Consider the following 22503-nt stretch of genomic DNA (forward strand, 5'->3'; position numbering starts at 1 on the left):
AGTTTCCACAAAAAAATAACTAAATAAATAAAGTGTCATATAGTGCCATCAATAAAGTGATACTATCAAACAGCTATAGTGCAAGTTATATAAAGGGAAAAGAGCATGATACCAGTCACCAAGTCTTGTTATATTTGCCGAAGGGAATATCTTCTTTAGCGCTTTTGGAACATTCCCAGAGAATGCTGGCAACACTGAAGCAGTAGAAAGACACTAAGTCAATGTAAAAATCACTGTAAATTAATATTGTCCCACAAGTATCTTTGATCTTCTTCTAGATAATTCTACAGACATTGTAAGGCTACAATTTAACAATTACCAATGTACATATATACCTGGTGTCATGCCAAGTTCTAGCATACGGCTAAGTATGCGCTTCTGAAGAGCCAATTGTTGAGCCAACCAATTTTTAGAAAGTGGCCCACCCCAACTGCACAAAATTATTTTGTAAGAAACATAAATCAATCAACTCAGGATAAATGAGGTTGAAGCTAATGGAAATAAATACATACAGACAATAGATGATGACAAAAGTAACTGTTATAATGAAAGGAGAAGGAAGAAGGAAATTCAAGTGCATTATTTTTCTTTTAATTTGGAAATTTTCATGAAAAAGAAAAGAGCAAAAGTAATACGGGGAAGATTTCCTTTGTAAAAGCAAGGTGTTTGTAATGCCCTGTATAGGAATAGAAGGGATTACTTGTGAAAATGGACTTTGCATGATTTCTGAAGTAGGTAACTACGTAAATGAGAATGCGACTATGCTCTTTGGCTTCCAACTTAAGAAGGGTCTTAGGCGTGGAGAGTCCACTCTTCTTGTTTCTTTGGCAGGAGATGAACAGTGGGTTGAAGGTCAATCCATGTCGGTTGAAGAGCAGAAAGTCCCAAAAGAGCTGAAGAACTCCATGCCGAAGGAGATGCCAAAGAACTTGTCTCCAAGGAAGAAGGTTGAATACATGATCAAGGTCAATCCAAGTGTCAAAATACCAACCTTAGCATCATTCAACCTTAGCATCATTCCGCATTAATTTGAAGGAGCACCAAAAGCAACTCGAGGGAGAGCCAACAAACCGGTTTTTCAGCATTGACACATTCATGACCCGCCAAGCTAGTATGCTGCAGAGGAGGCATTTACAACAAATCAGCAGCCTCTTGTGTCTCATGATACATTTTCAAGCAAGTCTAGGAGGAGCCCAGTCGACTTGTTGCCAAACGGTGGAGGGAGCACATCGATTTTGTACGTGTTTCATCTCAAACTATTAGAAGGATAATGCGATGAGGACGTTTGTATTATTGTTGCAAGAGAATGATACATGGGCTACATCTCTGCTTCCCAAAAGACTTGGCTGCTGCCTGCTGAATGCTTGCAAGGACCCCTGTCCCCGGTCTCGGGAAATTGATGATCTCTGCCCTCTCCGCATCCATCCCTTAGGGTCTTTGGCTAGAGCGCAATCAAAGAAGATTCAATGCCAAATTCAGCACTCAAGATAGAATCATTGAAACAATCTCAAGCAATATTGCTACTTGGCTTCACTCTCGAAAAGTCTTCGCCCCTTCTTGGGATCTTCCATCAAAAATAATTGAAGGTGCCTTGCTCAGCTCCACACTTCTTCAAAGCCTCCCATTATCTGTGAGTGGACTCCGCCACCTGTAGGTGTCTGTCCTTAAGTTAAACTTTAACGGATCTTCTTTCGATAACCCTAGCATAGCGGGTGTCAACGGCGTGATTCGTGATTCTCTTGGGAACCAGATCGTCTCCTTTTCCGGCCCTCTCAGTATTGCAGACTCCACAACAGCCGAGCTTCAAAGCCTTCTTAATGGGCTTTGTGTCTTTCGAGATCACTACTTCGGGCCTATCCTGATTGAGGGAGACTCTAAGGTGGTGATTGGTTGGTGTGAGAATGCCTCTGTGCCTCCGTGGCAACATTGGGATACCTTTTTTGAAATTTTGGATTTTTTCAATCTTTTTTACTGTTTTTGGTCTCTCATTCCGAGATCAGCAAATTTTGTGGTTGATGCTTTAGCCAAGCAAGGAGTCTCCTTGCAACCTCTTGTTGTTAGGAGTTAGCTCCTCTTCTTTGCTCTCTTAATAAAATCACATTTCATAAAAAAAAAAAAAAAAAGAGAGAGAAAACAGGCATAGATGGATGCAGCATAGGCAACACAAGCATAGATGGACACGGCATAGCCACACAGGCGAAATTGGCAGCCAAAACAAGGTTTCCGAGGAGGTATGGCAGCCCCATGGTTTTCAAAATGCCCACACGGGGACCAGTAACACCTTTGGGTGGTTCAAAAATGCGAAATAGCCAAGGTGCAGTGGCAGCAGTAGCAGGGGCGCAACGTAGCCAGTAGTTGTTGCACAGACGTGCACACGGGTGAGCAATAGGTGCGCAAGCACAAGGGCATGCAGGTGAGCACTTGATTGGGAATGCAGGTGGGCGCACTGGCGAGCACACAGGCGGGCACATAGGCACAAGAGGGTGTGCGGGCGTAGGAAGCCGCACGAGTGTGGGGCATGGAGAGGCACACTGCAGGCATGCTCAGCCAAGGCAGACGTGCACATGCAAGCAGCACGAGCCCATGCAGGGGCAGCGGACCAACAGCTGGAAGAAGGATGGTTGACTGGCAGTTCGCTTTGAAATTTAAAATTTGAGTTTGGGGCCTACCCAAATGGATATGGATAGGGTTATCTGGGATGATTTAGGCATGTGTGATAATGCCACATTTAAATTTGAACAAAGAGGAGATCCTTGCCTTGCTTAGGTGGCAAAATCTCATAGGTTAGAGTATGATGAAGGGATAAGGAGGGCTTATCTCCATTTTGCCTATAAATAGGCTTTGTAAACTGATGTAGAACATCTCATTTTTGTGCAAATGATTCTCCATTACACTCAAGAGTGAGTTTCTCTACTATCTCACTTGTTTCTTCTTGCACAAGAGGCTGACTAGCCTACTTTTCATTCGGAGTGAACTAGGCCACGCTGAGGTTCTAGGAGTGATTGTTCACTCAATCTAGCAGTGTGAAACAAAGGCATACAAATCAAAGAGCCCACAAGGGCTCAACCAGCAGGCCTACAACAAGATGTTGATCACAACTTTCATACTATGCTAATCACCTTTTCAAAAAAAAAAAAAAACTTTCATACTTTGTTAGCTGGTCAGTCACAGAGCTTACAAAGTGAAGAAAATGAAACTATGACATTATGAGCAAAGCAGCCACATATAAGATACGCAAATTGTTATAGTTATCTATAGGACTTGAGGACCCCGGAAGTTTCAAAGACAGTGGCAGAAAAGTTTGAGAGGAAAGAGAAACTTGTAGTTGCACCTTTCCACACAAAAAAGACTGGCGATGAACGCCAGTTAAAGGATTTCAACAAGTAGAGGCCAGTAAAGGGTCGATAAAAAAATAAAATAAAAATAAAAATCGGTAATTAAGACTGGAAACAATGGTGACTGGCAGCAATGAAGACTGGTGAAAAAAAAAATTAGAGCCAAGGCTCCAATACCATAAAAAAATGAAGAGTAAAAACTGTCTTTTCAATTTTTATTCAATAAATCACAACTATAATGTTCAACAACTAAGGTTCGATGGCTCCCGACACGGCGATAGTGTCTATGAGCGAAGCGACACTAGAGTGCTTCCGGTTGCCAATTCATCAGGGACAGAGTGCTTTCATTAAAGGGAGGAATATTCTGGATTCAGCTATGGCTTGTCGCTTCTGGTTGCCATCCATCGGGAGCAGAGTGCTTTCATTAAAGGGAGGAAAATTCTGGATTCAGCTATGGCTTGTCATGAACTCCTTCAGCACTTCAAAACTTTGAAGCTCCCCAGGTTTATTCTCAAACTAGATTTTGAGAAGGCATTTAACAGAGTTAATTGAAAGCTTTTGGATATTCTACTGGAAAAAATGGGATTCGGTATCAAGTGGCGGTTCTGGATTCAAAGTTGCATCTCCTCTGCCAATTATTCGATACTTCTTAATGGAACAATGTGCGACTATTTTAAAGGAATTTGAGGCATGCACCAGGGGGACCCCCTTGTCCCCCTTGCTTTTCAACGTGGTGGTGGAATATCTTTCCTCCTTAATTTATTCGGCCAATGGCTCCTCCCCCCAGCTGATTCTGAGGCATTTGATATTCCGATTCTTCTGTTTGCGGACGACACCATTTTGCTTTGGTTTGGGCACCAAGAAGCATATCAAGAAGCTGAGGGTTGTTCTTGGTCTATTTGAATTGGCTTCGGGTCAGATTATAAACTGCATGAAAACCACTCTTCTTGGATACTACATTGATGGTGCAGTGCCTAGAGATATGGCTGATTTCTTGGGGTGCACTCTGGAGAACATGCCAGCTACATACTTAGGTCTTCCTCTTTTTGATTCTCGGCCCACAACTACACTTTGGTCCCCTCTTATTGAGAAGTTTGGGAAGAGACTTGCCACCTGGCGGGGCCAACTCATATCCACAGCGGGTCGACTTACCCTATTAAAGTCATGCTTGGTAGGGCTGCCCCAATTACCTCCTGTCTTTTATTCAATGTCCAACCTCAGTGTGCTCAAAGATTGATGTTATCCGCCGGTGCTATCTATAGAGAGGTTCTGAAGACACATCCAGATATCACTTGGTCAGTTGGAAGGAGATTTGTCTGCCTCAGATAAGGGTGGTCTAGGTATCCGACCTACGAAGGACATGAACAATGCCCTCCTCCTTAAGTGGATTTGGAATCTCAATGCCAATCATAGCAATTTGTGGAGGAATATGGTGAGATGCCATCTTCAAATCCCAAGCCACTGGTGGAGAGAGGGCGGCACTCCCCATCGCCTATCCCCGATTTGAAAAATCGTATACAAACTACTTCCAACCTTCAAGGCCGCGACCTCCTTCTACCATAGGAATGGGAGGACTCTTCTCTTCTAGACTGATGAGTGGTGTAGTTCCCGATCCCTTTCTAAGGACTACCCGGGGCTTTCCAGGATTGCTATGGACTTATCATGTTCGATGGCATAATCATGGAGTAATCAGTCTTGGAGTCTTCTCTTCCATCAGGGCTTGAATGACGATGAAGTTATAGCCTTCTGCTCACTTCTATCCAGTCTCAGTAGTACCGGAAGCCTAGCATCAATGGTATCTTCTCAGTGGCCTCAACCTATTCCCACATCAAGGAAGATGACCCCAACCTGCCTGAGCACAAGGCGAATCTCACCTAGAGACTCTTTGCGCCTAGCAAGATAAAATTCTTCTATGGACAGCCATCAGGGAGCAAATCCTCACTGCAGACAACCTCAAAAAAAGGAGATAATAAGTAATTCATTCTAGAGGGGCATTATGTTATTGTACTAAGTTTTCACTTAAGTGGCCTATTTAATAAAGAGAAATTGAATTCTGACCTCTGAGAAGAGTGCCGCACTCTGCAGCACTTCTGAATTCTCTTCTTCCCCTTCTCTCTTTCCTCTTTCCTCTCTATTCTATCTCTTCCACTCAATTTTACGGATCTCAAAGACACCTTGAAAAGAATGTCGATCCCGCCTTATTTTCTAACCATTTTAAAGAAAAAGAAAAATTAAAAAAACTTGTTTCTAAGATAACAGCAGCAGTGAAGATTAACTGTCCACTCTTTTGAGTTTCAACTTTACCTACCCGTGCAGATTTCCCATGCGAGCCCAAGCAAGAAAAGCAGGTCCACCAAAGAATCCATCCAAATCTTCTTTACTGACATTGAAACTCTGCCATAAAAGACATGTTGGAGTATATTACATAAAGAGAAACTTCTTCAAATTAGAACCAAGTGATAACTATCTATAGAATTTGATATATTATAAGAAGACTATAAATAAGCTCAGAGGATTGATGCTGAATAAATCAACCTTCCTCCTTTTTTGAAATTCGTTCCTTCTCTCTGTTCTTTCTCTTTCCCTCTTCCCACAATGTAACTCCTGCCCACCATTTTCCCTATCTTGTTTATCTACCAATTTAAGACTCATTGGATGTAAACATAATCTGAGCAGGTCCTATAGTCCCCATTGATACTGCTCAAAGATGGCAAATTACCAATACTGATTGCTAGTTTGTCTGTCAGACATGGAGGCTCTCAATAATTTCAGATTTGAGTATTCCATCAAATAGTGGGATCATAGTCCACTTTATCATACAGAAAGAATTAGAAAAATACCCTCTGATGGTATATATCTTGTTTCTTGGTTGGTTATTATTAACTGAGGACTGTTTTAGAAGTCTTGGTTTTTCTTTGAAGTAGATTCTGAGCAGTTCAACAGTGTTCAGTTTTAAAAACCTAACTACTTTCTTATTACTTCGACAGATTTCCATCAGGTCTCAAAACATGTAGCTCTTTCATTTCTGAAGTTATTTACTGGTTTTCTCTTATTTTCTCATTTATTTGCTAATAAAATTCTTAAGTCTCACGATTATGTATTACTGTGGGAAAGCCTCTTCCCCTTAGGGCTTGAGGGCCCATCTCCTTTTGTAATCAACTTTTCTTAATGAAATCATCACCATTTACAAAAAACCAAGTTTCACCATCTACCTGAGGCAAATAGTAGGGATTAGTGAATAATCAATAGAGTAAAAAAATCTTAGGTTTATTAGTTAGGAAAGAGGTTTTCTAACTTGGTTAGTCATTTTGGTATAGGCACTAGACCAAAATTTCACATGGTATCATAGCAAGTGCCCGTGTGTGACCTTCCAGCCAAGTTGTCCACATGTAGGAGCTACTAAGAGGAGTCATACGTGAGGAGAAGTGTTAAAGAATAGTATAGAAAGAATTTGGGTTCATTAGTTGGAAAAGAGACTTCCTATCTTGGCTAATTATTTAGAGATAAGGCTTAGACCTAATTTCAGAGGCAGTTTTTTCAAATTTCATCAGTAAGGGTGCTACATAGACTCCTCAATATGAGGGCTGGTTAATATTATGGAAGCTCAAGAAGAAATAAAGGACTCATGAGTAGTAGTGATTTCATTAAACATTTAATTAGGAAAATTTTCTTTATATGTTCTGCTCCTTTTGGACGAGAGGCTAAAATGTGAGTCCTCCTTCATGGTATTCACGCATGGAGACTCTTTCTTGGGTCCACAATACAATGAGAATGATTCTGCAGAAGCTGGTTCTGTAGGCATTCATCTCCTGCTTGGTAACTTCAATATTATGATGGGAAGTAGATATTGCTTCTAAGATTGAAGTAAGGTGGATACATACTCTTTTTTTTAAATAGTGCTGAGTTATATTAAAAGGCTCAAAGGAGCAAAATTACAAGGAAGGGGAGCCATCCAAAACAATGAGAGATTGCTGGGAGGTTCCAAATTTAGCTAGCCTATCAGCCACAGGATTGGCTCACCTAGGAATGTGATTCCTAGTATAAGAAATGGAAGATACAATATCTGAAATAGAAAAAGTAATTGGCCAATGCCTCCAAGGGGGAGTGGCTGAATTAGAGCACCAGCTGGACCTGGACAACGCAGAGCACTTCCGTTGAAATTCAGTTTAATGCAATCTCTGGGGGGAGGCCCCCACTCAGCTATGATCGGAGTCCTCTTGGGGCCCGGCCATGTGAGCCAGAAGACCCCAATTCCATCAAAAGGAGATACCAGCCTGAGGAGCAAATTCCTTCTTGGTGTGGAGCCAACTAGAAACCATACCCATAGTGCAAGAGACCGTACTATCCAGATTGCTGAATTTGAAGCTGAATCTCTGATTATTTCTCTCAATACAGAGACACCAGGGGGTGTGAGCAAAGAAGGCAGAGGGCAAAATCTTGCCAATTTTGGGGAGGTGAGTCCCAAGTACCATCTATAAAGTGCCAAATAGATCCTGATGGAGGCCCACTTGAATCCCGATTTTCTGGAATACAGCCATCCAAACTCTCCACGAGAAGCCACAATGCAAAAGGATATGTTGTACTGACTCCTCACAAATGCCACATAAGGGGCAGGTCACATCCGAGACGGTGAAGCCTCTCCTGTGGAGATTGTCCGTTGTGAGGATTTTCTCTCTGATGGCTGTCCAACTACAAAAATTTAACTTTGTTAGGCGCTGAAAGTCTCCAAGCGAGGTTTGCTTGGTGCTCTGATTGACTGAGGACAGCTTCCCTGATGTGGAAATAGGTTGTAGCCACTATGAATGTTCCGCTGATACTAGGTTTTCAAATCAACTTATCTTACACTCTCTCCCAGAGGATGGTACCACTGAGACTGGAAAGAAGCGAGCAGAAGGTAACAGCTTCATCATCATTCAAGCTCTAACAGAAGAGAAGACTCCAAGAAAGATTACTCCAAGATTCGGCTACCGAGCATGAAAGGTCCATAGCAATCCTGTACAGTCCCGAGTATACCTCAGAGAAGGGTTGGGGACCGCACCACTCGTCGGTCCAAAATAAAAGAGTCCTCCCGTTTCCTAGGTAGAAGGTGCGGCCTTGAAGGTTGGAAGCAACTTATAAACGGATTTCCAAATTGGGGATAGATGGCAAGGAGCACCTCCCTCTATCCACCAGTGCCCAGGAATCTGAAGATAGTGGCACACCATATTTTTCATCATTTTTTTATGGTTGGCATTGAGGATCCAAATCCACTTAAGCAAGAGGGCATTATTCATATCCTGTGTAGGCCGAATGCCCAACCCACCTCTATTCTGAGGCATACAGATTTCCTTCCAACTGACCAAATGATATCTAAATGTGTCTTCCGATCCTCTCCATAGGAAGCCGGCAAATAGCATCTAACTTTTGAGCACACAGTGGCTGGACACTTAATAAAAGATAGGAGATAATTTGGCAAGCCAGCCAAGCAAGACTTTAGCAGAGTAAGTCTACCCGTTGTGGATAGGAGCTTGCCCCGCCAAGTTGCAAGATGCTTCTCAAATTTCTCAATAATGGGGGACCAAAGCCCAGCCGTGGAGCGAGAATCAAAGAGGGGGAGGCCCAAATATGTAGCAGGCGTACTCTCAAGAGAGCATCCTAGGAAATCAGCCATACCTCTGAGCTCAGCTCCATTAATATAATATCCCAGTAAAGTGGTTTTCCTCCAATTGATTTTCTAATCTAAACCCAACTCAGATAGACTAAGAACAGCTCTCAACTTCTTGATCCGATCCATGGTGCCCACTCCGAAGCAAATAGTGTCATCCGCAAACTGAAGAATCGATATGTCAAAACCCGCAATATCCGTTGTGGGTAGAAGCCACCCCAAATCCTTGGCCGAATAAATCAGAGAAGAGAGATATTCCGCCACCACATTAAAAAGCAGAGGGGACAGGGGTTCCCCCTGACGAATGCCCCGAGTGCCTTTAAAAAATCTACACACTTTACCATTCATAAGCACCGAGTAGCTGGCCGAGGAGATGCAACTTTGAATCCAAAATCTCCACTTAACACCAAAACACATTCTATCCAAAAGAATATCAAGAAGCTTCCAATTGACTCTGTCGAATGCCTTCTCAAAATCTAGCTTGAGAACCAATCTAGGAAGCTTCAAGGTCTTGAAGTGGTGCAGAAGCTCATGACAAGCCATGGCAGAATCCAGGATGTTCCTCCCTTTGATGAAGGCACTCTGCACTTTGTGAATAGAAATCGGAAGAACCGCTCTGAGAAGATTGGCAAGAAGACGCGCAATGATTTTATAGGTGCTGGTGGTGAGACTAATAGGCCGGAAATCAGCCCCGACTTTTTTGGGAATAAGGGTGATGAATGAAGCCCCAATACTCTTGAAAGTAATGCCCCTGTGGTAGAACGAGTGGACCATGCGAGCTATGTCTTCACCGATGAGGGGCCAGCAATGCGGGTAGAATTCGCCATTGAATTTGTCTGGGCTTGGAGCACAATTCAGAGGGAGCCCCATTGCGGCTTTCTCAATTTCTCTACAAGAAAAGGGGAATTTCGAAGGAAGGGGAGGGCTGGTTGGGGGAAGAAATGGCTTAGAGGAGTGTTTTGTCACTGGTGGGGCTCATGTATCAGCGGGGGGGGGGGGGCGCGCACGGTCCAGGGGGAGCCCCATTGCAGCTTTCTCGATTTCTCTACAAGAAAAGGGGAATTTCGAAGGAAGGGGAGGGCTGGTTGGGGGAAGAAATGGGCTTAGAGGAGTGTTTTGTCGCTGGTGGGGCTCAGGTATAAGGCGGGGGGGGGAAGGCTCGGGTGGTGTCGTTGGATCTGGGGGCTCCCTCTGCCGGAGTCTGCGCTAGAGAGAGGCTCCGGATGGCTTCTTCGAACTCCTTCCAGCCAAATCCCAAGTTTGTTGCCTCGGGAATATAGATCTTGGCGAGCATTGTTGAGCCACGCCGATGGATGACACGGCACTCTCTTTGTCCCCAAAAGGAGCTTACCGACAGGAAGAAAATCGAATCCCGTGTCCAAAGTTCACGGGTTCGGTTAGCTTCGTTCGTGACTCGTTGGAACTGAAGGACGAAACTGGAAGCGGCTTCCATCGGAACACAGATCAAGGACATCTTCGATCTGACGGCAGAGGAGATGTGAATCGCTTGTTTGGAGCTCCAGGCAACTTTCTCCACTGTAAATCTATTTTTTCCGTAGTTGAAACGGAAAGGGGGGTTCCTTTTTCTTTCGCCGGGAGATCGTCTTCGAGCTGGCTTCAAAATCTTCAATAGGAGGTTCCGTTGGCTCGTCGAAGGGAAGATTCAAGGTTTCCGAGCGTCTGGCTTGACGTTTTTCTGGTTCGGAATTTTTGTGTCTTCTCAGAAGGTCAACCTCTTTCCGTCGATCGGTGTCGGAGAAGGAGTCGGCATCCTTGCCGGAAGTCTGTCGTCGAGGATTCCGGTCACTGGCCGCAGGGACAGTGATCAGAGAAGGATTTCGGCTCATTTTCGAAAAAGTGGCGCATGTTACGCGTTTCGCCGGTGCATGTTACACGTAACGTTAATTTCTCTCCGGAAATCGCCCAAATCGCCTCGGTGGACACATACTCTAATAGAAGCTAATCACTCGGTTCACTCCCTTGTAAAAAAAGAAATTTCTACACAACTCCTTATGTGAAATTCATCAAGTACAAAAGTATATATGAGGCTTGCTTCTACTTGATTGTAACTCATCTTAACAAAGTTCTGTTGTACGTGAAAATTTTATAATTTTTCGAATGTGAGCACATACACAGTACTCTATTTTCCCCATTGAAACTTGAAGCCAGGACCTTACACTAGAAACCCCCAATATAGCCCGCTTTCAAAAAAAAGAACAAGAAAAATAAAAAGCCTCAGGAAAGGACCACATCAAGAAATTAGCAAGATGACTAAGTGAATTTTCAGATTATGAGAACTTTGTCTATTTGGTACATTTTCCAATAATATTGGAATTCAGAACTGAAACCACCTAAAAAAATAGCCTTTTGACTAACATCTCCTGACACCACATCAGAAACCTATTGGTCACCAAAGACAAGTCAAAGAAGAAAATAACAACTAAAATCATCAGCAATTGACAATTCTATTATGGCAGGCAGATTTCTTGATAGCTGAATAGCTATCACCAGTAGCCTGCAGAGATGAGCATAATTCACATATAAACCCTTTGGGCATTGGTTCTATACAATACTTCCCTTTTATACCAACATCATGCATGAAAGGCACATTATCACAACAACAATTTGCATAACAGATAAACACTAAAAACAGAAAATATTTGAATTTTGCCATGAACTTCTCCCAATGTTCTTATTCCTTCGTAGTGGAAGTTTCCAAAAACCCATGAAGCAAACCTAGGCACCAGTTCACCAATTTCATTCTTTTGTTCAACAAAAGTTTTGAACACAAAATCACCCAAATAGGATTAAATAATGGTCCACAAAGCAAACAGAACCCAAGATGAAGAAACAAAATTAAATCACATGAAAGAAGTGTAGACTACAGCACAAACTTAAATGATGCTTTTGAGATGTATGAATAATACGATCACCTTGAAAACTTTTTGCCAAATAGCCTCTTGCCCTGTAAAAGCCAATGGTAAATTAATCCCTTGAAGAGCCATCCAGTCGATCTCTTTTTCCCATCGCTCCCAATCCCACCAGACAAAAGAATCTACAGAATTACTTAACATAATTTCAGAAAGTAAAAGACTAGATAAATTGCATATATTATGTCAGTCAAAAAATATATAAAAATAAAAATATAATAATAAAAAATCACAGGTAAAGAGTAGAAATGAGTAGCTAGCCAGAGAAACTTTGAAGGCATGAAAATAAATGAATCAAGATCCAAAAGCATCCAATTAGTAAAACTGGTAGATGCAGTAAATTCTTGGCTGCATGTTTCAGAAACTTTTGCAAGTCTGTTATTTCCTCATTTTAAGGCCCAGTAGGCCCAAGATTTCCACTGTTACGGAAACTCTAATGCTGCTTAAGGGTTTATGGCATATGAAGAACTCTTACATTCCCAGCTCATAATAAAAGGTAACAACAGAGATATGGATCAACCTTTTCAAAAAATAAAAATAAAACAAAAAACAACTACAATAGAAATATAACTCATTGGGGTCTGAAAAGTTTAATCTCTTTTAAAAGCCATATATTTTCCTTTTGATAAAAAGATATGGCATAGAAAGCAATTCACACATGAAAATACCACTTACACACTATATTTGGTACTTACAACTGGAAGTAACAACATTTTGATAGTAATTCCATGGAACAGGACGCCGAACTATTATCCCTCCATCTTGTACATGAGGAAGAGATCCTGATCTGGGAACTGAATCTACTTGAATTCCGCCAGTCTTGTCCCATGAAATATGAGCACCACACCAGTATTTTAAATACCAATGAAGACCCGATGCAATCTCAACTGCAGTGGTACCTTTAATCCTAGATCACAAAAAGGATCAAGTCATAAGTAAAAACATCATCAAGAAAAGTACATGTGGGGTTTAGCTTTCTCGTATAAGATTTTTAACTTGGCAGCACCAAATTTCAGTAAAAACACTGAAGTCCTCTCCAATATGAAGGCACTGCAGCCAGAAAGATACATGAAGCATATGGTGAAACATGAAGGTAGACCAGGATGGTGGATCATGATGTATACTGGGCAACTTAGAAAATTCATAAATGCTTAAATTTGCTAGCTTTGCTCACCTTTATTTTTAGCAAATCAAATTGTGCTCTCAGAAACAAAAATCTCAACAATAATTGGGTAAGGAAGATAGAAAGTGTTAAATTAGATACTTGGAAGAAGGGTGTTGAGTGACAATAGTACAAGGATAGTCTTGTAATTTCTGTCAAAGTTAGGGATTTCTTTATTATATACAATTAGTCAAGGGTAATTTAGTGACGCAAGAGTATCTTGGATATCAAAAGAATAGTGCTGCCATTGGTGAATTAGAACTCCTCAGAGTGTTGGCTACATCAGTCGGCATGATGCTTCTGGCGGGATGCTTTCCGCTGTATCCATTCACAATTGTCTTCTTCCAGCTGGGTGGTCCTCGGATTGGTGCACAGAAGGTGATGCTGATGATGCCTTGTCTCATTATCCATGTTGCATCATTGCTTAATACTTACAGAGCAGGATCACCCACTGAGTCTAACAACTCCATCTCGAGGCTCGTCATCGATCCTACGATCTTGCTCCACATTTCTTTTCTTCCCTCTTATCTAGTCAGGTGGCCCTTCAACCCGGAGAGATTGAAGGGAGGCACCTTGTTTAGCCAAAGAGTGCCAAAGAATTGGCGGACCTGGGGACATGAGCCCACGTACATTGAAGATGCATTACAATGTCCATTATCTGATAGAATACATGCCAATGTCTCCAAGGTGGCGCAACAATGGAAGAGCTCCATCGGATGATCATTTGGGAGTCTCCTTCAATGAGGAGAGGACCACGTAATTGATCCCGGAAGATAAAGAGTCCCTGCAGTAAGGCCATAAGTTTAGATTCTATGGAATCAGACACACCCATAGGTCCCGTGTAGGAAATGTGTGTGGTCCTACAAGAGTTAAAAAACACCCCACCGAACAGTACATTTCAGATGGTAGTGCTAGAGGCTGTTCCATTTAGGAGAGGAGAAAAATGTGTAGAGGAAACACAACTTTGTATCCAAGCCCATTCTGACAAGAGTTTTGTCCAATAGATTCCAATTGATGCAATCAAATGCTTTTTCCAAATCTAATTTGAGGATGAATCTCAGTCTGCCAGAAACTTTGAAATGGTCCAAGATTTCATATGTAGCCATGGTGGAGTCTAAGATGGATCTATTCTTGATGAATGCACATTGTCCAGGACTAATAACAAGGGGAAAAGTGAACTTAAGTCTTCGAGCCGAGAGACGAGCTAGGATTTTGTAGGAGCTGGAAATAAGACTTGTTAAAATACAAGTTCAGGGGTATTTTGGTCATTTCTTAGATTTTCAATATTACATTTTTCTCTTATAGTATGTCTATTAGATAGAGAATGTCTTATTTTATCTCTAGTTAAATTTTCATTCAATTTAGACATGTATTTTAGGAGATATGTAATTTTGAGTATTGAGGGGCATTTTTGTCCTATTGTAAAATTTCACTTAAACCCTGATTATAAAGAAGCAGGATGGGCCTTTCTGGCTCGGATTCCAAGGCATCAAAGCTGCCTCTCTTCCAGAAATCCATTTTCTCTTCTATTTTCTCCCCAAATCACCTATTTTTCATGGTATCAGAGCAGTAACGCAAGTCTTGGGCAAGTTTCTTTGGATTTTGTAAATCTTCTCTCCATTTTTAGCAATCTACATGAAGGTTTTCCCCACATTTCTGGACTAGTAGGTAAAATTTTCATTTTTTTCCTTTTTCTTCCTATCTTAGCCTATTGGCTAATGATTACTGCTTCTATTTGACAGAATGTTGGGATTTAGAATTGTTTAATGATCCCAATTTCAGGAAATTTCTCAAATCTGCCTGCATCGTCAACCTAATGCTTGCATCATCATCCATATAGCCTACGCCATCTTGATTTCTTGTAATTAAGTCATTCTTTCATTGATTTATGGTCTCAATTGCTGAAATTGATCACTATTGGTTCTAAATTTAATGAATTGGGTACTGCATTGCCCTAATTGAATTATGTGTGGGGCCCACTTGACTACGCAAATATTGAAATTTGGGGAAAGTGTTTCTCTTTGGTTTATTGACGCTCTAGTGCACTGAATTGTGGTGTTTGGTGATATTTAATGGCTAATTCCAACATACGGGTTGTTGTCCAAAGGACTGCTAAGAGCTCAGATGTGAAATTCTCTCAGTCTATTCAGATAACTACAATCCGGTTGAATGGATCGAATTATGTTAACTGGTCTAGATCAGTTTTGATGTATTTGAGGGCTAGAAGAATGGCAAAATATATAAATGATGATCCCCTGATACCAGTTACTGAAGATTGGGTGGCAGAAGATAATTTAGTAATGACCTGGTTGGTCAATAGTATGGAATCTAGATTTAGTGATCAGATTTTGAGTTGCAATACTACTAAGGCAATGTGGACTACATTGGCTTCCATTTTGTCTCAAGAAAGTAATTTATCAAGGATCTATGAGTTTTATGTGAAGTTCTTTAATATGAAGCGTGGAGGTAGATCAGTGACAGATTATTTCATTGAGATAAGGGGAGTACTACAAGAGATTAGTACATTCCATCCTTTTACTACGAATGTTGAAGACATCCATAAGAAAGAAAATCGGATTCAAGTAGCCCGGTTTTTGGATGGTTTAGGGCGTGAGTATGATGCTATTAGAGCCCAATTGTTGGTTAATGAGGATGTGATCACTCTTGAGCAAGCTTTTAACAGAGTTCTTCGAGCTGAAGGTGCAGTTGTAAATAAGAATGAGTTAGGTAAAGCCCTCTCAGAAGCAGTTGTTCTTAACCTTCAATCTTTTACTGCTAAGCCCGACGGTCAGGTTCATGGTGGTAATAATAGAGCTAGAGGTCGCTCTTACACAACCCGTGGTCGTGGCCGAAATGATCAAGGGGATCGAAGATACGTTTATTGTGGTAGGACTAATCATATTTCTGAGAAATGTTAGGACAAATTTGGTAAACCTACCTGTGCCAATTCTATAGTCACAGATAAGGATGCCTCCTCACATACTGGATCGTATGAGGAAATTCAGCAGTTATTACAGCGACTGGGTCAACTGACTGCTTCATTTATTGCTTCTCAGACTACCGAGACTCCTCCTTCTTCCTCAACAAGTGCCACGATGGCTAGTACAGGTATGAATGCACTAAATGTGTCTCATTCCCCCTCTTGGATCATTGATTTTGGAGCCTCTACACACATGTCAGGTATGCCCTCTTTATTTCAATCCATTAGTCCATCTCATTCATATCGTCGAGTTACTTTAGCTGATGGATCCACCTCTCCCATTCAGGGGGAGGGTATAGTTCGCACTACTCCACAAATATCCTTAGATTCTGTTTTATTTGTACCAAAGTTTCCAATTAATCTCTTGTCTGTGAGTCATATAACTAAATCCTTAAACTGTTCAGTAACCTTTTATCCTACTTCTTGTGTTTTCCAGGACTTGCAAACGAAGAGGACGATTGGTTCAGGACATGAGAAGGGAGGGCTCTACATGCTGGACGATATATTTGTTTCTCGAGTTATAGCTCTCACTACTACAGATTCTTCTTACTTGTGGCATTTGCGCTTGGGACATCCCTCACCAGCTAAGTTGCGTCAGTCTTTTCCTTCTCTGTCAGCCAATATTTCATTTGATTGCGAATCCTGTCAGTTGGGAAAGCATCATCGCTCCAGTTTCCCAATTAGTTCTAGTCAAAGCACCAAGTTGTTTGAATTAGTCCACTCTGATGTATGGGGGTCTATGTCGGGTTCTTAGCCCATTTGTTTTTAAGTATTTTGTGTCGTTCATTCATGATTTCAGTAGAGTCACTTGGGTGTATCTCCTATGGGAGAAGTCCAAAGTATTTGATGTATTCCTCAATTTTTTTAATAAAATAAAAAATCAATTTGGTGCATGTGTTCATGTACTTCGTACTGACAATGGTTTGGAATATCTTAACCATAAATTTTTAGTATTTTTTGATTCTCATGGTATTACCCATCAAACATCATGCCCTTATACACCACAACAAAATGGGGTGGTTGAACGTAAAAATAGACATCTCCTTGAGGTTACAAGGACACTATTATTGCATATAAATGTTCCTAAATCTTTTTGGGGAGATGCAGTTTTAACTTCATGCTACTTGGTTAATCGTATGCCCTCAACTGTTTTGAGTGGTCAAGTTCCACTTCAGGTTTTAAAACCCAATTGTAAATTGTTTGGTGTGGTTCTTCGTATTTTTGGATGTACATGTTTTGTTCATATGCTTGGAACTTTCGTCGATAAGTTGTCACCTCGGTCTGTCAAATGTGTTTTTTTGGGATATTCTCGTCAACAAAAAGGGTACAAATGTTATGATCATGTTCGACGAAAAACATGTGTTAGCCAATGTGACCGTTTTGGAACATACTCCATATTTTTCATCATCTACTAAGCTTCCTGTATCACCTGAATCTCCTTCAGACTGTCTTGTTCCTATTGCAGTTTTGGATGTACCAACATCATCGAGTTCTTCATTGCCTCTTCGTGTTTATAGTCGTCGCTCTCATTCTCCTACAGCGCCTCCAGCAGTTACCTCTACAGAGCTCTCTTCTCATGATCCACCAGCTTCCTCATTACCTGCAGATCCTGTTGTCTCTGATTTGGACCTGCCTATTAGTCTACGAAAAGGTAAACGGTCCTGTACTTCTCATCCGATATCCAAATATGTGTCACTTGATTTTTTGTCCCCATCCTTCAAGTCCTTTGCTATGTCATTGTCTACTTCCCATATACCTCGTTCAGTGCAGGAAGCCTTGTGCTCTCCATAATGGAAACAAGCTATGGATGATGAGATGAGTGCTTTGGTGTCTCGGGGAACATGGAATCTATGTGATCCACCTGCAGGAGCAGCTATTGTGGGGTGTCGTTAGGTTTATACTATCAAATATAATGATGATGGCTCTATTGAACGGTACAAAGCTCGGCTAGTAGCGAAAGGGTATACGAAGACTTTTGGAGTTGATGTCTTTGAGACATTCTCTCTTGTGGCCCGACTTACTTCGGTACGTATCTTAATATCTGTGGCTGTTAATAAGGGTTGGCCCCTCTTTCAACTCGATGTGAAGAATGCCTTTTTATATAGTGATCTATATGAGGAAGTGTATATGGAGCAACCTCCTGGGTATGTTGCTCAGGGGGAGACAAAAAAGGTGTGTAAGCTGCATAAGGCTATTTATGGACTTAAACAAAGTCCACGGGCCTGGTTTGAAAAGTTTAGTGATGTGGTACTAAAATTTGGGTTCTATAGGAGTCATTGTGATCATTCTATGTTCCTACTTAAAAGGAAGACTGGTATGGTGGTTTTGGTTGTCTATGTAGATGACATTGTGTTATCTGGTGATGATCTTGATGGTATTACAGAAGTTAAACAATATCTGGCCACACATTTTCAAACAAAGGATTTGGGTCCTCTCAAGTACTTCCTTGGCATTGAAGTCGCACGTAGCAAGCAAGGTATTGTTCTTTCTCAGAGAAAATATATATTGGATATGTTACAGAAGTATGGTTTATTAGGTGCTAAACCTATAGACACCCCCATGGAAGTTAATCATAATCTACATGACACCCAGGGTCCTACACTCAAGGATAAAACTCAATACCGACGATTAGTAGGTAAACTGATCTATGCTACAGTTACCAGGCGGGATATTTCATTTGTTGTGGGAGTTGTGAGCCAATTCATGGAAAATCCTCAAAAAGTCCATTTAGAAGCTGCTCAGAGGATTTTGAAGTACTAGAAGGGTCTGTATACTCATAATGGGAAAATTGATATACTTGGGTAGTCTGATGCCGATTATGCTGGGTGTAAGATGGATAGACATTTTACATCAGGCTACTATTGTTTTGTTGGAGGCAACCTGATAAGTTGGAAAAGTAAGAAACAGACAGTTGTGGCTAGGTCCAGTGCAGAGGCCGAATATCGAGCAATGGCTCATACAATTAGTGAGCTTATGTGGATTAAGTCTGTGCTTCTTGAGTTTGGTTTATGCTACATGACCCTATGGTTATGAATTGTGCCAGCAACCCTGTATTCCATGAGAGAATGAAACATATAGAGGTTGACTGCCACTTCATTAGAGATGCAGTTATGCAGGGGAAGGTGTTAACTCCTTATGTAAAGTCTTCAGACCAATTAGGAGATATATTTACCAAGCCTTTGGGGAGACATGAACATATCTACTCTCTAGCTTGAGGGGGAGTGTTAAAATACAAGTTCAGGGGTATTTTGGTCATTTCTTAGATTTTCAATATTACATTTTTCTCTTATAGTATGGCTATTAAATAGATAATATCTTATTTTATCTCTAGTTAAATTTTCTTTCCATTTAGACATGTATTTTAGGAGATGTAATTTTGAGTATTGAGGGGCATTTTTGTCCTATTGTAAAATTTCACTTAAATCCTGATTATAAAGAAGCAGGAAAGTCCTTTATGGCTCAGATTCCAAGGCAGCAAAGCTGCTTTTCTTCCAGAAATCCATTTTCTCTTCTATTTTCTCCCCAAATCACCTTATTTTTAAGACTGATAGGCTTGAAGTCAGCAGGGCTCTCCGGGAGCTACATTTGGGAACTAGAGCAATGAATGAAGCCCCAACACTACGATATGTAATTCCATGCTTGTGAAAATCTTGAACCATGTCGGTGGAACTGAAATCTTCACATCTCCATCACTCTGGGCAATTTCCGGAGAGAAATTAACGTTACACGTAACGTGCACTGGCGAAACGCGTAACGTGCGCCGTTTGCTTTGAATGTGCTAACGTGCACCGCTTTTTCGAAAATGAGCCGAGATCCTTCTCCAATCACCGTCCCCGCGATCGGTGACCTGAACCCCTCGACGGCAGACTTCCGGCAAGGATGCCGACTCCTTCTCCAACACCGATCGACGGAAAAAGGTTGACCTTCCGAGAAGACACAGAAATTCCGAACCAGAAAAACATCAAGCCAGACGCTTGGAAACCTTGAATCTTCCCTTCGACGAGCCAACGGAACCTCCTACGGAAGATTTTGAAGCCAGCTGGAAGACGATCTCCCGGCGAAAGAAAAGGAACCCCCCTTTCCGTTTCAACTACAGAAAAAACAGATTTACAGTGGAGAAAGTCGCCCAGAACTCCTGACAAGTGATTCGCATCTCCTCTGCCGTCAGATCGAAGATGTCCTTCATCTAGTTTCTGATGGAAGCCACTTCAAGCTTCGTCCTTCAATTCCAACGAGTCACGAACAAAGCTAACCGAACCCGTGAACTTAGGACACGGGATTTGATTTTCTTCCTGTCGGTGAGCTCCTTTCGGGGACAAAGAGAGTGTCGTGTCGTCCATCGGCATGGCTCAACAATGCTCGCCAAGATCTATATTCCCGAGGCAACAAACTCAGGATTTGGTTGGAAGGAGTTCGAAGAAGCCATCTAGAGCCTCTCTCCAGCGCAGACTCCGGCAGGGGGAGCCCCCAGATCCAGCGACACCACCCCAACCTCCCCCCTTATACCTGAGCCCCACCAGCGACAAAACACTCCTCTAAGCCCATTGCTTCCCCCAACCAGCCCTCCCCTTCCTTCGAAATTCCCTAACCCCCTTAACTCAGCCATGCAGAACCTCTTTTCAGATCACCATATTCCTACACACCTTCCTTCAGAAAAATCCAAAACCATCCGAACTTACTCCATAAAGGGCGACAATCTCTGACCCGCTCTATCCTAGTCCACACCTCCTCCAGTATCATCAAATCTAGCATCCTTCAAAGGCTGACTGATGAGCTTCACCTCCCCTACACACCCAGAATTTCTTACCTCAACCCCCATTCCTGGCTGGTTCACTTTGAAACCCAGCAAGAGTCTTCTATGGCCCTTGCTCTCACACCCCACACCCCCTTGGGCATCATTAGGATATCAGAATGGCTCCCCTCGACTCCTCCCAGTCAATTTGGGCAATGGGTTACAGTCACGGGCCTCCCGGTGGAACTATGGCATAATGAGGTCTTCAAGAGCATCATCTCGGAGTTTGGCAACATAATTGCTCTGGACCCCTTACTAAGCACTGGCATCGCCTTGATGAGACCCGGATCATCATCAATCCTATTCATCCTTACGAAGGACGCTACTTCCGATGCATTACGGTGGATAATGCCCGATTCTGGATTCGTATCAAGTTGGCAGATATGCAAGATTTCATAAATGTGACCTCAAGTCCTACAACTAAATCCAGAGATTCTTCACAACCTGTCCACATATTGAGAGTAGCAACCCCGACCTCTTCTCCCCAAAAGAGGCGTCCTGAACTAGCTAGTCTTACAGCTGGCACTGACTCTATTCCAATTGCCTCCTTGGTTGCCCCCCCCCCCCCCCCCCCCTCCCTCCAGCCTGCCATATCTCCCACCCACCAGTCCATCTGAACCCACCACAGATATTATCCATGACAAAATCTATTCCAACCCCCAGATACCTATTGCTGCCATTCACCCTTCTACTTTACCTCCTGAAATCACCACACCCCCTCCTCCCCCCCTCCCCCCCATTAAAAGCCTCGCAGGCCTCCCTATAACTCCATCCACAGTCCTCACACCCCTCAAACCACCACCCAAATTATAAACTCTCCCCCTCCACCACCTCTGAGATATTCCCATTCCAAAATTCCCTCTCCTCCACCCCTTGCCACCTACCAGCATCGGAATAGAGGTCATCCGAGACAACTTCTCCAGGAAGATCCCAGTGCTACTACTAGATACCCCTGCAAACCAGAGATAGGGGACTTCATCTTTCCAGAGACGGGTGAAAGAGCTCAGAAGTATGTGGCTACTCTTCAGAGAGAACAGCAAAAATTCGACCTACAAACCTGGGCACAGATAGTTGAACTTACCAAAGTGATGGGCGTCGTCTACACGGAGCCCCTCAAGAGAGATAAACCACCGATCTGAGATGTCCAAGAAGAAAAAAGTGATCAATGATCATTATCTCTTGGAATGTTAGAGGAATTGGATCTGTGCGTCGTCGTCCCGCAATTCGGGACCTCCTTGCCTCTACCAAGGCAAATGTTGCTATTTTTCAAGAAAGAAACCAAGGCGGCTTATCTGCCCCTTGGATATATACGTGAGTTGTGGCCTCTTAAGGAGCCTGGATGGATTTTTGTGGATGTGATTGGATCGGCTGGCGGCATTCTGATTGTGTGGGACACTAACACCATTGAGGTGCTCGATCGTTGTTATGGCACTTACTCCCTCGGAATCAAATTAAGAGACAAAGGATCAGGGAACATTTGGTGCCTTGTGGGTGTATATGGTCCTACTAGACACCATGACAGACATCTCTTCTGGGATGACCTTACGAGGATTTGTCAAAGGTGGCCCATTCCTTTGATGCTTGCGAGAGACTTCAATGTTACCCACTTCTGCCACGAGAAATCCCCGCTCTCCCGGAGAATCACTACCTTCATGAGGCT

The 22503-nt window shown here is 42.3% G+C and overlaps 1 protein-coding gene across 1 annotated transcript in view; it reads right to left on the reverse strand.

Moving 5' to 3' along the window:
- Positions 1–22503, reverse strand: part of LOC137955512 (alpha-N-acetylglucosaminidase) — a 77626-nt gene that overhangs the window by 43925 nt on the left and 11198 nt on the right. The window contains exons 3-7 of the mRNA XM_068802485.1: positions 12605–12816; positions 11913–12034; positions 5644–5729; positions 336–430; positions 113–194 (exon numbers count right to left, since the gene is read on the reverse strand). Coding sequence (XP_068658586.1) covers positions 113–194; positions 336–430; positions 5644–5729; positions 11913–12034; positions 12605–12816 — 597 coding nt within the window. The remainder of the gene's footprint in view (positions 1–112; positions 195–335; positions 431–5643; positions 5730–11912; positions 12035–12604; positions 12817–22503) is intronic.

This window comes from Aristolochia californica, unplaced genomic scaffold (assembly GCF_029961685.1).
Source record: "Aristolochia californica isolate CCGP_79_NKW_82.1479 unplaced genomic scaffold, dmAriCali1.0.hap1 SCAF_2, whole genome shotgun sequence".
NCBI lineage: Eukaryota > Viridiplantae > Streptophyta > Magnoliopsida > Piperales > Aristolochiaceae > Aristolochia > Aristolochia californica.